General features: G+C 48.7%; 1 protein-coding gene across 2 annotated transcripts; it reads right to left on the bottom strand.

The window, feature by feature from the left end:
- Positions 1–646: 646 nt before the first annotated feature.
- On the bottom strand, positions 647–16,374 carry MORF4L1 (mortality factor 4 like 1). Of its 2 annotated transcripts, XM_056865753.1 has the most exons (13): positions 16,260–16,374; positions 15,997–16,043; positions 15,763–15,830; positions 15,094–15,180; positions 12,623–12,703; positions 11,587–11,649; positions 10,496–10,521; positions 9,014–9,102; positions 6,644–6,745; positions 5,411–5,499; positions 5,030–5,202; positions 4,170–4,254; positions 647–898 (listed from the first exon to the last, which is right to left on the bottom strand). In XM_056865753.1, the coding sequence occupies exons 1-13, from the start codon at positions 16,297–16,299 to the stop codon at positions 814–816; spliced, it is 1,035 nt and encodes a 344-aa protein (XP_056721731.1). In that variant the 5' UTR covers positions 16,300–16,374; the 3' UTR covers positions 647–813. The 2 variants fall into 2 exon arrangements, with proteins under 2 accessions (XP_056721731.1, XP_056721732.1); XM_056865754.1 differs by lacking the exon at positions 15,997–16,043.
- Between the last annotated feature and the right edge of the window lie 477 nt (positions 16,375–16,851).

Here is a 16,851-nt window from a genome sequence, read left to right on the forward strand (position 1 = left end):
CTTCTGCTGCCTTGCAGACAGGGACTCCACCCTGAGGTTAGCTATTCAGAAGGAATTAAAGCCACCTTCACGTTATGACACACTAACGCTCTTCAAGCAGCGACACACATGGGCCAGCATGTTTGAACAGTTGAAATAGAAAAGTTTATTTGGAGATCTGCAAAAATCCCCCTTAAACAAAACAACAATGCTTCAGGAAAGTCGGGAGAGATGTGAATTCGTCCTATGTAAGAAGGTTCACTCAAGCCCAAACCAAAAGAGCAAACCAACCCACAGTTCTTCCACTATGTCGGCAAAACACGTACACTTAAGACCAGCACACACTTTACCGATCCAACACCAAGAAAGTAGACAGAACATGCTCCACCCCACCCCAGTAGCAAGTACTCAGCTGTGTTTGGTCCTCCCTTACTGTTGGCAACAAAAGTTTTGCTTCCCCAAGGGGGGTGTTTGCATCAGGAACCATCTTCACCGCTCAAGTAATACTTGGTTTCAGGAACAGGGGACGAAGAAGCATGCAGGAGCTCAAACGGGGATGAAGTGTCTGTTGCGTTTCCAGGGATGTTCCAACACCAAACCAATTCCTTGAAGTCCTCCATTTGGAGATATTTCAGAAGTAAAGAAAAATCCTTCTGAGTTGGGTGGTCAGTTCCATCTGAAGACGCACTCACTGTTCACTTGACACATGGATGTCTACTGCGTAGAGACGTGTGCGAGACGGGGACAGTGGACAAACGGCAAACTGGGCACAACAGCTGCAGAAATCCAAGGATCCCTTCCAGTGACACATACGGACACAATGCTGCAAGAAGCTTACACTGCTTTCCGGTGATATTCGGGAGGCGCAACCTCATAGTCACTTGCGCTGAACAACATGGAAGAATTCTTGGCAAGGTACCTGAACACAGAAGAACAAATGTCAGAGCTGAGAGGTCCAGCAACAAACCTGGAGAATGGCCGAGACGTCACTGTGGCAGGACTGCTCAGCCTGATGTGAGACTGCTTTTAAGAACCCGGCGTCTCTGTCATCCAATCTAGATGTGATCCGAGCATGGGGAACTGTGGCCAAATACTGCCCATCCCAACAACATGGAACAGTCTCTATTCAGAAGAGGGGTTGCAGGGAATTTGTACCCAAACCCTGGGGCCCCATTGGTTGTTAATTCAAGAACCTGCTTCTCTGGGGACAATACTGACAGGAGTCTTGGCACCTTATTCACCAGCCACGTGAAATAATGACTGGCCTACCAGATTTCACTGAACACCCTGGAATTGAGCTCCCCTTAGCTGGACTGTGCTTCTTGTCCTTGGTGTGCCTTTGCTAACAGGAGCTGAGCCAGCCCAAAAAAGCAGTCAGGCTGACTCCTGGAGGAGATGAGATCCTGTTCCCCAGTCAACTGATGTGTGCTTTAGTGGTCACAATCTTCCATTTGCCCTGAACCTGGCCCTGAGCCCCCCTCCCCATTCTGACATCACTGGGACACATGCCGTCTCAAGAGGCATGTCAAACACTCAGAGGCGGGAAGAGCCCACCTCTGGGGCGGACTCTGAAGGCACCGATTGGCTTTTGAGCCGTGTTGTAGAAGGCACTTCAGTGAGCCTGAGTGGAACCCGGCCTGTGGTACCACCAGGCTGATGCTGTTATGGGACAAGCAAGGATCGTGAGATTCACCATGGAGAGTTTGGCAGTAGTGGAAATATAAGACCACAGCTGGTTTCACAGACGCAGCACTGGCCACCCATCATTTCCAGGTGCTGGATCTTCCTGGGATGGTAAAAGGCAGTTCTCTCTTGAGCTTTCCCTGGAACACCGCACTCTGAGACATTCCACCACACCCTTGGACATCCCTCAACCCCTATTCTAAAAGGAGGGGGATGTCAAGGTACGGCTACCTAAGGAGATGCTCCCAGCACAGGGAAACCACCAGAGTGCCCGGGAGTGCTGTGCCAGGTCTGCCCTTGCGTGACCCATATGGCTGTGGAGGCTGCTCCACATGAGGGCAGTCTGGAAGTCCTCCCTCCCTCCCTGCCCACAGGGATCCTGTGGGATTCAAGTTTACAGAGGCCTTTTTCCTGTTCTGATTCTCAGAGGAAGAGAGCAGACTAGGGGAAGAACTTTGGCTCCATCTGCTTCCAAACCTGGCCTGGAGAAATTGAATTCCTTGGCCCCCTGCAGCTTTCTAGGGGGTGAAAGGAAGGCTTTCAATGCCTGTGGCCGTCTCTTGGCCACTGCTTTCCCCTCTTCTCCTTTTTCTGCCTTGGAGAGCAGGAGCCCCCACGTTACTGCCTTGCTAGGAAACCCCAGGAGAAGGCCTTTTAGCAGCATCAGTGTTCCAACCAGCTCCAGCACCAGACATCTGCTGCCCCCAGCCCAGGCAGGAATCCGAGGGGAAACTGAGACCAGGAGTCACCGTGACGGCAGGGACAGGGGAGTTTTGTTTTGTTAAAATCGTATGAGAGATCTTTCAGGCCCTGGTTGCATCTCATTCAGCCAGAGAACAGGGCCCCAGCAAAAACAGAAATGCTGAGGGTCTGGAAGGAGCATTTTTTCTTGTCCTTGGGATTTCCAGATGAATCATCCTTTTGGACTGATGTCCCTGAGACTGGAACACCCACCAGGGGAGCTGCAAGGGCAGCCACAACTAGGCTAGGAGAGAGGTGTGCTAATAATACTCTTCAGAGCATTGCAACGTGGAGGTTTGGCAAAGTGAATATTAGGAAAGGCCTCTTTTGTCCTCGCAGCTTCAAGGGCTTTTGTCCCGTGGCTCAGATGCTGCACTCCACCCCCGCCGGAGGGTAGCTATCATTTTAGGAAGAAAACCCTCTTCAGTGGAAAAGCATGGAGGATTCCACCAAGCAGAGGAATCTCCTTCCCTCCAGATGCCTCCATTGTCCCCTCATCAAACTCACACGAGTGGGAGACATAGGGGGAACCATTCTGGCACACTTAGAATTTGGCTCCCCCCACTAATTCAACCCAAAGGTCCCTGATTTTTAGAACTCGGGCTGTCCCACCATCAACAGTGAGGGCAGGCCAGGAGGACTGGTGCCTTCCCAGCCGCGGTCCTGGTAGTCGTGTTGGCCCACGATGCCTAGTGGGGCACAGGCAACCTTGTCGCCGCCTCCATTCTCGTGCTAAAACCGGAAGAGCTTGCCCGCCCACCAATCCCGCAGCTGGGCTGGACATGGGGCTTCCAACCCCAGCCCCCACGCTGCCTGCTGTGCTTCAGCTGGCCTCTTACCCCGAGGGACCCAACAAGGCTCTTCCTTTCATTCCTGCTTTGGCACAGTGTAAGCGCAGCCCGCAATAGTAGTCTACTCCCACCCTCAACCTGTTTGTTTGGGCAACAGCAAGCTGGAGGCCGCAGGGGATGTCTCCTTGCCAAACCTGCTACGGGTGTGGCCTAGTTCTCTGATTCTCTGCATCCTTTTGGGGAAGGGATGGTGGAAGGAAGCCACCTGGCTCAAAGGCAACCAGGACTGGAATGAGGCTGCCTCCTGCCTCCAGATGAGAAACGCCCTTTCGGAACAGTCTCACGCTGCTGCTGGAGTGGTTCTACCCTTTTATCCCCAACATGTTCACGGTTCTGTATGCACAGATTCTTGGGTGGAGACTAAAATGCCCCCCCCCCAAACAACACTGATGTGAAAGCGCGTGGCCTTCACTTTGGACAGCTACAGAATAGTCCAAGAAGGGATTTCCAAGGGGGGGTCCAAAACTCAGAAGTGAGGCACCTATGGGGGGAGGGGTCTTCTTTGGTGCAGTGCTCACCAGCCCACCCCAGAAACCTTCTTTTGGAATCTGGACAATGAGCTATGAACCCAGGCAGCTACAGCAGGCAAGTATTCTCAACGACAGAAAATAAGACCAACATTGGAAACAGGAAGAGCTCACTGGAAAACGCTGTGGGAGCTGACCAAAGATCTTCTAGTCTGGCTCCATCACCAGCATATTCCACAGAGGTCAACTCTTTCATGCAGATGTGGCTTTCACTTCCCTACATCAAGGGCTCCAAACGCATGAACGGGCCATGCAATCAGAGACAGGCAGACAAGAGGGCTTTGGGCGAGGGCAAGCCTGAGTGCGAATGCACAAGGTCTCACACAGAGCAAGGTACAATACAACACCACTTGACTTAACAGAAGTAATGACCTCCTGCAATACATACTTTAAGAAGTCGTGCAAGTAGTTCAACAGCAAGGCCAAGCTCTTCTCATCAAGAGGTGTGTAAGCCAGCATCGCTCCAATTCGGACTGTAACAGCAACAACAACTTTTTAAAGACGTTAAATGAAGTGTTGATGACTCAAAACACTCCTGTATTAATTTAATTAAACTGTGAAGACAGCATGTCATATGACTTTAAAAAAAACCTCAACTAATCCTGTCTAACACCTTTCTGAGTCCTTAAGGAAAGCCTGGGAACTCCCCCAGCTTCAGGCCAAGGGAACCAGAGTTTCTGAACGTATACACACACACACACACACCATGAAGAGGAAAGTGGAGGGCTACATAAAATTAATTGGCCAGATGATGCTGATCTATCAGGGTATACTGAATCCTGTACCGCTGAACAGCAAACACCTTGAATATTGGAATTTATTAAATACCTAAATACATGTATTAAATATATCTCTGCAGCAACATCACAAGATCTCACACTGATCACAAGAGCTCCTAATTCTGCCACTGCCCACACATTCCACATGTGTTTGGTAACAGTGCTGGATTTTTAAAATCAGATGTTTGTTGTCATCACTTGGTTTTTATTCACTGCATTTGCTCTGTGCAAATTTTCTTAGCTACTTTGAAAAGTCAACATATAAAGAATGTAGGTTGTGTGATAGAACAGGACCTATTCACAAGGAGTGGAATGCCCCACGGCATCATTCAAGTTATTAAGAGAAGCAGAAGCTTCCACTGGCGTTTCAAAGGGCCGTTCCTCACACAACAGCATTCACAACTCCAAATACAGCTGCAAAAGGGGAAGGCTTTTGAAAGCACCACTTAACCTTTGGCCCCATACATACCAAATAACCGGAGGAGGTGTGGGGCTCCATAAACCTGTGACATTGGTGCATCTGGATGATCTGCTAAGATCTCGGCATACTGTGGTCTCTCAAACTTATACAGCAGTTGAGTGCCAAGCATTACATTGAAGTATTCTTTGATGCCCGCTACAACTTCGTTAACAGCGTATTCTCTGGGTGCACGAGAAAAAAGACACACTGAAAGTTAGCCACAACTTAGTAGGAGTCACACTCCAGCCACCAACATAAAGAAAGAACTCCACAGAGTCTTCTTTGTTCAGGGATGTCTCCCACCCCCCACCCCCACCCAGGTGGCAACCTTGAGCCATACTCTCCTGGGACTCTAGCCCTAATGTTGTTATGTGAATTATCCCTCCTCACTTGTTATCGGTGTTCCCTCGGGATTTCTTGTAGTTTGCATAGTCCTCTAAAATGGAGTCAACGTTCTTCTTGGCAGGAAGATAGAAGAGCTGAAGAAGAGGGCAACAGATACTTTGAGCCAACACAGAGAGACTGGGGGAAGCACCTATCCAGCGAGAGACAATGCTGACTCAGTTTTAAAACCTGATCTAGGGACCAAGTCATTTGTGCCTCTTAAGCCCAGGCATCCAGACCAACAAGAAAGAAGACGAGACATCACAGCATTAAGCCCCAAATTCACCACTAAATGGCTGTGAAGCCCCTTGTGAAGATGCCAGCCTTGTTTCCAGGTGATGCTAACCACTACCCGGTAGCAAACATCCCCTTTCTAGGCAAAGTGCTCGAGTGAGTGGTGGCTAGGCAACTCCAGGCTTTCGGCTTGGATGAGAACAATTTTTCTGGACCCATTTCAGTCTGAATCCAGGCCCGATTTTGGATTGAAAGCTGCCTTGGTTGGTCTGAGAGATGGCCTTGGTGGGGGAGGCAGAGAAGGAGAGAGAATCGGCATGCAACTGCCATCTTTGACTTCTCAGCAGTTTTAGAATCAAATGACTGCTACATCCTTCTGGAAAGGAGGGCAGAGATGGGAACCAGAGGCTCTGCGCTTCACTGATTGCCATTCCTATCTCACTGACAAGGCAATGGAGACAGTTGCTCAAACCCACAGTACCTATGCTGTGGGGTTCCCCAAGGCTTGACTATATTCTCCATACTATTCAGCACCCACACAGCATGCCACTTTCATTTTCCAAGTGCTTTGCTGAGATCCTGCTCTTGGGAACAGACAACGCCAACACCACCACAAAAACTGCACTGCTGTCACAATTTAGGTAGGAGTTCACCCACTAACTAGACCTTCCCAGATGAGAAAACTGTTCAGCCCTGTGAACTGCTGGGAGAAGAGAAGCGTCATCAGGATGCTGAGAACACAACCCTCTCTCCTACCCAGCACCAGATGAGGCGGTGGGTGTTCGAACACAAGAGCCTGGAAGCAGGAACGGCCTGGTGAAGGGAGAGTAAAGTGAAGTACTGTTGGTTCCTGCTCCACAACATACTTGTTTGCCCAGTTTGATTATTTTAAGGTGCAATTGTTCAATTCTATCCTGCACTCTCCGCTCAAGGCAGCTTACACAGAGCTAAAAATATAAGCCCACCAAAGGTTACTTAACAAATATTTTAATGATCCACTGTTACCTGCTTTTGCCGAGTGATCAAATCCCAGTCATCTACAAGCCACGGTTTCAGCTCCTCTGGTATTTTGACCTTTACTTCAACTCTGTTCATAAAGGTTTCTTCCTGAACAGTTAAGGATGCAAGTCATACATCTCACATTTGGACACTCAGGTTTCATAGAGACTGTCCCCATTTCCTGGACTCAGAAAATGAGTCCACATCTTCTCTTGGGCCCATTAGCCCCTATACACAGAGGAACTGGAGAACGCAAAGACCCTCAGCCACCACCCGTTGGGAAGATCCCCAAGAAACCCACACAGAGGGTGGCACCAACAGGCCTTGCAGCGGTCGGGCAACAGGAGAAGCACACAAGTCCCCAAGCAAAGCAGCACCAACAGCCTCGTTTGGGCCTCTGGGAGGGAGGAAGGTGAAGCGACGCCTTTTCTGTGGCTCCCTGCCTATTAAGCCAGAACATTTCTATGCCACCTCTTCAGAGCCCTGCTTGAGGCAGCTTACCATTAAAAACCACAGTATCAAAATAGAAGCAGACTATTAAAAAGCTGATAAGATCACACCCCTACTTAAAAGCCTGGATAAAAATGTGTGTTTTAGCACCTAGAAGGAAGTAAGGCACCAGGCAAGCCTTGAGGGGGACAACATTCTAAAGGTGAGGGGCCACCACAGCAAAGGCCCTGTCTCTAGTCACCACACCTCCCCAACTGGTTCCACTTGCTCAGTCCGCCCCTCCAGACTGGCGGCATCAGGTCCATCTCAGCCGGAGTTCCCCAGGTGTTCACTGGCCCAATCAGGGCTCCTTGCCTACTCATGAGAAGTACCATTGCTGAGGCCAAGGGGGCGGGAGCAACTAGGTATCCCTTGATCGGAATTCTCTCCACAAGGGACATTTTGCACTGCACTTTCATCATTATGGGTGTTAGATTCTGATACCTGTGAGCTTATTTGGGAGCCATCACAATGCTGGAAAGCAGGGTGGAAATCAAAACAAGCACACGCCATCGTTTTGTCAAGGAATTAACGCTCACTGGGCACCCAAGTGAGTTCCCACGAATACAGACTAACTCCTCACTGGGTTAGGAAAAGGGCCATTCCAGGCAGCTACACCAATAATTCCAAATGATACAAATATGCGAAGCTTTCTTATACTGCCTACCCTGACAGGCAGTTAATTGTGACAAATCTTAAAACTTGCTAGAGTGTCTGGGATCTTGAACCCTTGGAGATTCCATTAGAATGAGCCATTCACTTCCATTCAACACTGGAGGATCCTGGCAGATTTAGTCCCTTTTGGACAAAGGATGCTCCAGTTTGGACCAGACCATCTATTTGTCACAGACGTTCAGAGCCATTACAAGATGCTTAATGGAGGTGGGACTACATTTTATATGACTCTGATTGGGTAACAGGAGCCTCTGACATCAGATGGGGATTTGCAGGGGACTGGGGAAACCTTGCCATTCTTAGAAAAGGGGCTGGCTTAGGTCCAGTCCCATTTACCACAAATATCTGGACATTTGGCATTTCCCCTTGTCTTCAGTTTTCAGCCCTCTGCAGAAACTGAGTACACAGGAAGTTGGGTAGGAGTTAAGATCTCCTTCAACTTCTTCGTTACAGCAAGGAACTCTGTGCACGCTCTGAGAAACCTGCTGCAGCCTAGGGAATGTGTATTTAGCTTAGCTAGTTTGACAGTATTGCTTTCCATTTAAACCTTTTTGAATCCAACTACCCTTTTCTTTCCCCCCTTTACAATAAACCTTTTAATAAAGACTTTTTTGGCTTCACTTAGTACAATCTACTTCCTTGGGATATTTCTTTTAATCTCTTATCTCTTCCCCATGTGCTAGACTGCATGGCTGCTACCAAGTTGGTTATAAAGTATTTTAAAGGGTTTCTACTGTCACTTTGTTATTGCTCTAGTATTGCACTGGAAGTTTCCCAGTGAGGAAAGGCACCATATCCCCCTTCCTACCAACTATAACTGTAATTACAACAAGAAACCCTTTTGTTCCCAGGACCTGGAATGTATTTTCTCAATCAATCCTAATAGTACAACTACGATCAAGTGGTGGTCCGCAAAAAAAAATTAATGTTAAAAAGGGGTTTCAGACTCAAAACGGTTGGGAAACGCTGGTTTAGAAGATGAAACACAAATATAAAACTGTAAACTTTTCCCAGACAGCCATGAAGTCCACGGATTAGCCACAGCCCCAGGAAATTATTTTGTCAGCTTGCTACACATGCAGCCCCATTGCCTTGTGATTTTATCAAGGGGCTTTTAGGATGGACTAAAAAGATCGCTGTACATACTTTATTTTTCACACATAAAAGAGCGGCAATTACAATAGGACATGACAGACCAGATCAAATGCTTACGCTCTCAACTGTTGGATCTACTCGAGCCCGTTTTTTCCTGGGAGGCTGAGGATTTTCACTGGAACTGCTGCCTTCCCCAATCCCAGGATCTAAACACAACATATGCAACAATCACATCTGTTCTTTTTAGCCAACTATGCTTCACAGAAGATGCTTACCTCAGCTAGCCACAGTTTAAGTAATACCCTTGTGCAGAACAAAGTCAAGCCCAAAACACACACTGTCTCTGACATCACACAAGACCTTCCGAACAGCCACTGAATGCCTTGAAAAGCGGCCGAGTTCCCAAGGGCTCGGCATCGCTTTGAGCTGCTTTAAGCGCAGTTCTGAGAGCCAAATTGCTCATACTTCCTTTCGAACATATACTACAGTAGTATATTATTAGCTGTATTAGTACAAACACTCAGAAACTATGAGTGACAGGTACCATCTTGAAAGGCATTCCCCCTTTTTTGGCACACAGGAAGACACAATTCTAGCTGCTGCAATGTACGCTTACATCTGAATGTACTTTTCTTCAAAAGAAGACTAATTGAAGACTATACTACTACATAAAGTACATACTATCTGTTGCTGTACCACATTATCCTGTTATATACTTTCTGTATCTTTTCGTATGCCAATACTTAATACTTTCAGCTCTTATTTGGTTCCCATTACATTGCATGGACTTACACTTTTTTAATCCACCATGAGTCTCAGCTAGAAAGGATGATTATAAATAATGTAAGTAACTAAAATACTGTCAGTCTTAATAGACTTAATAGATTGTGAATTACTAAAAGGCCCCACGATGCGGCCACCTTACAGATGCTAATTAGGTCTGAGAGTCTTGCCACTTACATGGGAGGGTTGCTTTTTGTTCTGTGATGGAAGGACAGCCAGACAAGCAAAATCAGTAAAAGTTCCATCTCTGTAGAACACCATTACGAGATTCTTCCAGAGGGGAAGTGACCCCCTAGGGTATATAGGCTAGCTTCAGATGTCATCACACATCTGTTTGCTCACGGCAGGCATAGCCACATTTGCTGGGCTTCCACGATGAAGCCTCTCGTGGAACGCAACCAACAGCTTCCTGGCTCAAGAAGTCCTTGACCAAGCTCCACTCGGCTGCAAATGTCAAGTACTGGCACCTAGACAAGATGTTCTGAATCCAGGTTTGTAGGAAGGACACAAGCTACAGTTATATGTTTTAGGTGAATGCCACGGTGCCCCATACCTCAAGGCCAAAATACCTTGTATGAACTCCCCTAATTTCTTTTTGATGACAGGTATATTTCTAAAGCAACAGGTATGAATGCCTTCTCTACTTGAAACTGGTTGCTAGCAGCTTTTCAAACCCGCCACACAGTTTTAATGAGCAAGCCACTTGTTTGCTTTCTCTGCCACTTGTTATAGCAGCTCAGTGCAAGGCGGGCTAAACACCAAGAATCTAAGGAAACCCAGGAAACACGGGCAGATTAAAAAAAAATAAAATCTTACTTTTCTGTTTGTTCTTTTTTGTTTTCCTGTTAAAAGAGAAGAGGACATTATTGCAAATGTAAGGAAATTCCAGTCCTACTCTTAAAACCCCATATTTCATAACTTGAAGCTCAAGTACAAGCCCTATTAAAAATGCCGGCCAACAGCTATTTAACCAAGCAACACTCCACTCATTTCCAAGGCTGGTCAAGCCCAAGGCTTCAAGGAATGCTAGCCGAGGGGATAAGTATTGACAGACAGAAAATATTGAAGAAGCTGCCTTGTGTTTGCTAGAAAAAGAAGAGCAGGATGTAAACGACTTGTTCCTCTGCAAAGTTAATAAATCACACATTCTTTGTCTTACTGCCACTGTACGAATTAAGTAAAAACTTATTTCAGCCACCTTGAGAATTTTTTTAAATTGAGAGTGTGGTATGCAAGCACATTAGCAGGTCACTCCTATGCACAGTTACTCCAGTCTAAGTTCCACTTAAATCAGTGGCCTTGGATCACCACTGTGTAAAATTGCACCTTCAACAAAAGAGCTGGCACTCTTAAAAAGAAATAAAAGACACTGCAGGAAAACTCCCTGGCCACCCCCACACCACTTCTCACTGCTGGACAAAAAGAGGCAAGGCAGTTTCAGCCAAGGCTAGAAATTCCTGAGTAATACTGTGAAAGCTCTCATCAGGCAACTGTCAGTCACACAAATTTGGCCACACCCTCCTCCTCCAGGCCCTTCCACAGCAGAGGCTGGACATGCCAATTACACCTGCCCAAGAAAGAGCTGGTTGCCTCCCACGACTCCAAGCCTTCGAAGGGTTAAACAACCCCCCATCAGCAACACCGAGTTCAACACCACTAAGGGCTACTGGTGGGTGTGCAAATAACAGAGGGCAGAGCCCCTAAAGAACCTTTGGCCATGACTGAGACCCACCCCCCCGAGCTGCTTTGGTTAGTCAGGAAACACACAATTTCTTTTTTCCAGCAAGCTCCAAAATGGACATGACGGTGCCCCAGCACAACCACACCATATTGAAAGAGAGATGGCCAGCAAGGAAATCTGGGCTTCAGGATGAAGATCCTGGTGTGACAATCCATCCTTAACTCACCGCGTCGATATTGCAGGGGTCTCCAAACTGCAAACTGTATGCGCTCCATCTCGTCTGAAAAATCTAGGTACAATGGGGGTTGAGTTAAGGAGAGTGTCAGACCTACGTGAGGAGCCTTTAAGAGAATGCAGTTAAGCTTCAAAGTCACAGCCCTATTTGACAAGCCCGGGGAAGCAGGACAGTTCAGCTTGGCCCATGTTGCTTCTATTTCCCCCTCCCTTTGACGTTACAGTGAAAAGACCGGTTGGACTCAGAGTTGGCATATTCCATCTACCAGTATTCCTCCAAAGGAGCAGAGAGCAAAAGGAATGCCCTGCAAGTCCCGCTGCCCTACCCCCACCCCGCCCCCAATAAACAAGACACTCTGATCATTCTCAAGAGTCAGCTTAGTCTCTTTGAAGTTGTACTACCACACTGATGCAGCTTTTGTCATGTGTTTGCTCAGTGGGGCTTTTTAGCAAGCAAAAGAACAGTCAAGAACTTCGCAGTACTCTGGAAGTCTAACAGAGTCTCAGTGGGGGATTTATGACCACCAGGCACTTCAGGGAAATCCGCTCAGCTAGCATACCCTTCAATTCAGGGTTCTAAAAGAGATGAGTTGAAGGCGCTTCTGCAAAACTGAGCCCGGGGCCCCTGAATCTGAAGGAGGCTGCACCCCCCTTGCTTGCACCTTGAGCGCTCACAAAGGTGCACACAGCCAAACTGCCGAAGTCCTACTGGAGTTGAAGGGATTTAAGCATTTTATCCAAAGCATGGAATTGAAGCCCTTCCCACTGGGACCTGAAGGTGAGGTTCCCTGTGGCTCACAGGGCTGTCTTGCAAAGCATCTGTTGACTCCAACTTTCTCCAGATCTTCGCAGATTAAATCTGACATGCTAATTAGTGAAGTAACTAAAAAAGATCAGCTACATTTTCCAAAGCTAGCAACATTCCCATATTCATAATTCTGAGATTTGCAAATAAGCCCGCCAGGATTTTCAGAACCTCTGTTCCTTGGAGAAAAGACAGTGAAAAAGAGACGCAGACAGTTTCTTACACTTCAACATTTTTCTGCTGGAGACCAGATGCTTTCTTGCCTGGAGCAGCACCTCTCATCTTTCCTTCTGCATACTGTTCCCTTGAAAAACAAGTTCAGCAAAAAGATTAGACACCGATCCACCACATTCTACCCCAGATCCCTGGGAAAAGGCTAAGAAGCAGTCTAGTGAACTCTCGTGACCCTAACACTTTCAAGACTAGCCACTGGATGGGCATTACGGCCAGGCAAACATTGCCTACCTCTTCCTTTTATACCAATTTGGGTCTCACCTCATGCTGACAGATACTTGCCCCAACGCCACTGCCTTTCTGCCCCAAGTCTTGTGTCCCTCCCTCTTTTCACCCTTCAACTAAGTCTGATCAGCCCTGGTGTCAAGAGTGTGGGCTCCTCCACTAACTTAGGCGTGTTTCTTTCCTGGGTGTCACAAGAGACGACACACACACAAGTTCACACCTGTCACAAGCACCTTCATCTGAAACAGCCAAAGTGAACTTTAACATCTGTCATTCTGTAACACAAATGAAAGCATGTAGGAGAAGGGGATCAGTATGCAACCAGCTGGTCACTGGCTCATGGAGGCATAAGCATTAACATCCTACCCCAACATGCAAAGGAAGAGGACTGAAAGACCAACAGAAGCCCCAGGTACACAACAAACATAAGACAAAGCGCTTAATCGTTCAAGCCATCTTGCAGGAATAAGTGAAATTCCTTTTTAGAAATCCTGAAAATTCTATGGCAAGGTAAAGGTCCCCTGTGCAAGCACAGGGTCATTCCTGACCCATGGGGTGACGTCACATCCCGACGTTTCCAAGGCAGACTTTGTTTGCGGGGTGGTTTGCCAGTGCCTTCCCCAGTCATCTTCCCTTTACCCCCAGCAAGCTGGGTACTCATTTCACCGACCTCGGAAGGATGGAAGGCTGAGTCAACCTTGAGCCGGCTACCTGAAACCGACTTCTGTCGGGATCGAACTCAGGTCGTGAGCAGAGCTTTTGACTGCAGTACTGCAGCTTAACACTCTGCGCCACGGGACTCTTGAAAATTCTATGATTAGATGCTAAATCTAACCTCTTTTTTTTTAATTCAATATGTTTTATTGCAGTCAATTGACCAGTTCCATATAAAATTCAGAGATCTACAGTCACGCTTCAATCTAACCTCTTAATATTGCACAATCAAATTCTGTTTTAATGTATACCAGTAATCTTCCAAAAAGCCAAATTGTGCCTGCCTGCAGGCTGCAACCAAAATGACGGAAGTCCTGTGGCCCTTCAAACTAGTGCTTGTTTGCCTCCAACAAAGTGGTCCCACGCTCACAAAAGCTCATGTCACAATATTCGCCTTCAAAAGTCTGCATGGCTGTTACACAAATGCTGTCCAGTCGGCCACTTTATTGCCCCACCTGACCCATTTTTAATCACCATTTTTATAATTACCGGTTGGTTGAAGAAGCACACGGTCGCTCAAGAAGACAGTTACTGTTATCTCTGTATTTTCCTTGTACCAAGGAATATACAGAGTGACTTAGTGCTACACTAAAGGACAACACTCCCATCATCAAATGGCAGAGATCTTACAGCGCGGGGCAGAAGCAGTGAGCCTTACTGAGCACTGAAATAGACTCTGATGTGTATGAAGAGTGCAGAAAACATGCTTATGGAGAAAAGAGCCACAAAGGACATGCCTGGAATTTTGTCTTTTGTTCACCAGGCACGTAACTTAGCCTTAGAAGAAAAGAAGAGTTGGTTTTTATATGCCGACTTTCTCTACCACTTAAGGGAGACTCAAATCAACTCACAATCACCTTCCCTTCCCCACAACAGACACCCTATGAGGTAGGTGAAGCTGAGAGAATGTGACTTGCTCAAGGTCACTCAGCTGGCTGTGTGGAGTGGGGAAACAAATCCAGTTCACCAGATTAGCCTCCGCAGTCATGTGGAGGAGTGGGGAATCAAACCCTGTTCTCCAGGTCAGACTCCACTGCCCCAAACCACCGCTCTTAACCACACCAGGCTGGCTTAGTTAAATGAGTAATTAAAACTGGGAGCTTTGAAGCTTTAGCACTTTACTAATACAATAGATTTTTCTCCATGACAGTGCAGATCCAGGCTCCTTTGATCGGGATCTAAACTAATACATGGAGAATTGGGTGGACACAGGGACCAAGAGTGTCTTTTCACTGCTTTCTTTGCCCTGGACAGCTTTGAGAATATATCAGACGTGCAGAACATACTGTCCCAGCTCTCCCAGAGAACAGCGTTACACACCTCCTATTGCAAAAATGAGCATCTTGTGCCCAACCTGTGAAAATTCAGAGATGTCAGGTGATGATGGTGGAATGAAGTTTCTTGAAGCCTCCACATCAGCCACCTCCTGCACCAGTCCCTTAACACGGCCAGAGCACAGAAAGACCCACAACTGCTGCACACCAGGGACACATTTCTCCCAGGCTAACAGACAGCACTTACTGATTGGCCTTCTGAAGTTCTTTCTGCTTCTGCAGATTGGTGTCGACGTATTTGAGCACTCTGCTCTCTGGAACCCATTCATCCCAGCTGAAAAAGTAAAGGGTATACCCTTTTTAGAGCTTACATCCAGTTGGCAAACGGATGACTTCACAGAGCGAAATTCACTTTGGCCACACGCAGTCCCCCTCAGACCCACAAGTGATCAACCCACTGAAGAACTCTGAGCCTGTGCTATTTGCAAGTTTGCACAGCCCGTGCGCTTCGGCCAGAGATCTTGGGCTGATGAACCCACCACGGCAGCAAACTTCTAGCACTCTGACTGAGCCAGTCAACAATCCACTGCTCCCCAGGGCCTCGGGGAGAAGTCTTTCTCAGCTCGGCTGCCCTTTTATCTTGCCACCAGAGCAGCAGGAGAACTGGACTTGGATGCGTGGCGCATGCATCCGGCGGTCCAGCAAAGCCAGCGGACAGACTTTGCGCATCCAAGGCCGAGAAAGGAGGGCGCCTGCCCCCTCCCCACGGTGGGAAAGGGAGGAGAGCCAGCCGGCGGGGCACCTCCAGGCCCCAATGCTGGGCAGGGCGGGGCTGGCACCGAGGCAGGGGCCTAGATGACCCAGGCAGGGGGGCCTCCCCCCCCCTCTCCCCGGCGGGGCAGAACCGGCCACTCACTTCTTATTCCAGCCGCTGTAGTGGATGAAGTACTTCACCTGCTTGTCCTTGATGGCCACCTTCACGCACTAGAAGGGAGGAAGGGAGGGAGGGGAGGAAGGAGGGAGGGGGTCGGCTGAGCAGGTGGCTCCCTGGGGGGGGGCTCACCGAGGGCGGCTCCCCCGGCGGCGGCGCGCAGCCTGACACGCGACGGGGAGGCCGGCCCGCCCGCGCGGACGCGCGTCAGGCACCTACCTTGGCTTCGTACAGGAGCGGCCCATGGAAGCACAGCACCCGCTCGCCTGCGGGGGGGGAGGGAGACAGAGAGGCCCTTCAGCCGGCGGGTGGAGGCCCGGCTCCACCCGGCCCCGCCCCGCCGCCCACCCACCCCCCACCCGGGGGTCCCGGCCTGAGGGGAGCCCCGCGCCCTTCCGGGGAGGGGAGGGGGAGCAGGCTGCGCGCATGCGCTCGGGCCCCGCGGGGGGGGCAGCCCCCCCCCGACCCCCCCGGCCGCTCACCCTCCTGGAATTTGGGCTTCGGGTCCTGCTTGGGCGCCATTTATAAGCGACGGCCTCCCCTCCCCCCCTCCCCGCGGGAGCCGCTCAGCTGCGCCGCCGTCGCCGCATTATGGCACGGCGGCGGCGCTCCACGCATGCGCCGCCGCGCCCCGCCCCCTCCGCCCGCCCGCCGGGGCATGCCGGGAAATGTAGTCCCCCGCGGTTCCCCCACCTGAGCCGCAGCCGGCTCTCCATCCCTGAGAAAAATATGCACAAGTACCACTAGGAGGCTCAAAGCAATTAATTTAAATAATACGCAAGCAAACTATGCAAACATATGTTGTGAACGATGTGTAACATCTACAGACCAGTGAAAACAGCAGTGATAGTATGTACAAGCAAATCCAAGATGGAAAGTCTTTTTCAAGGTAAGTAAAAGTCTTATCTCTAGGTAGTTTTCTTCAAAAAGCAACACGAGGAGAGCTGAAAAATTGAAGAAGTCCACAGTAACTTAGCCATAGCCATTTTGAGCAGCCTTTTTGGTGCATCAAGACTGAATTATTCTCTCTGTATTAGATTGCTATTATTGCATCTACAAAGACCAATCAATTAA

The sequence above is a fragment of the Euleptes europaea genome, chromosome 20, assembly GCF_029931775.1.
Source record: "Euleptes europaea isolate rEulEur1 chromosome 20, rEulEur1.hap1, whole genome shotgun sequence".
Lineage (NCBI taxonomy): Eukaryota > Metazoa > Chordata > Lepidosauria > Squamata > Sphaerodactylidae > Euleptes > Euleptes europaea.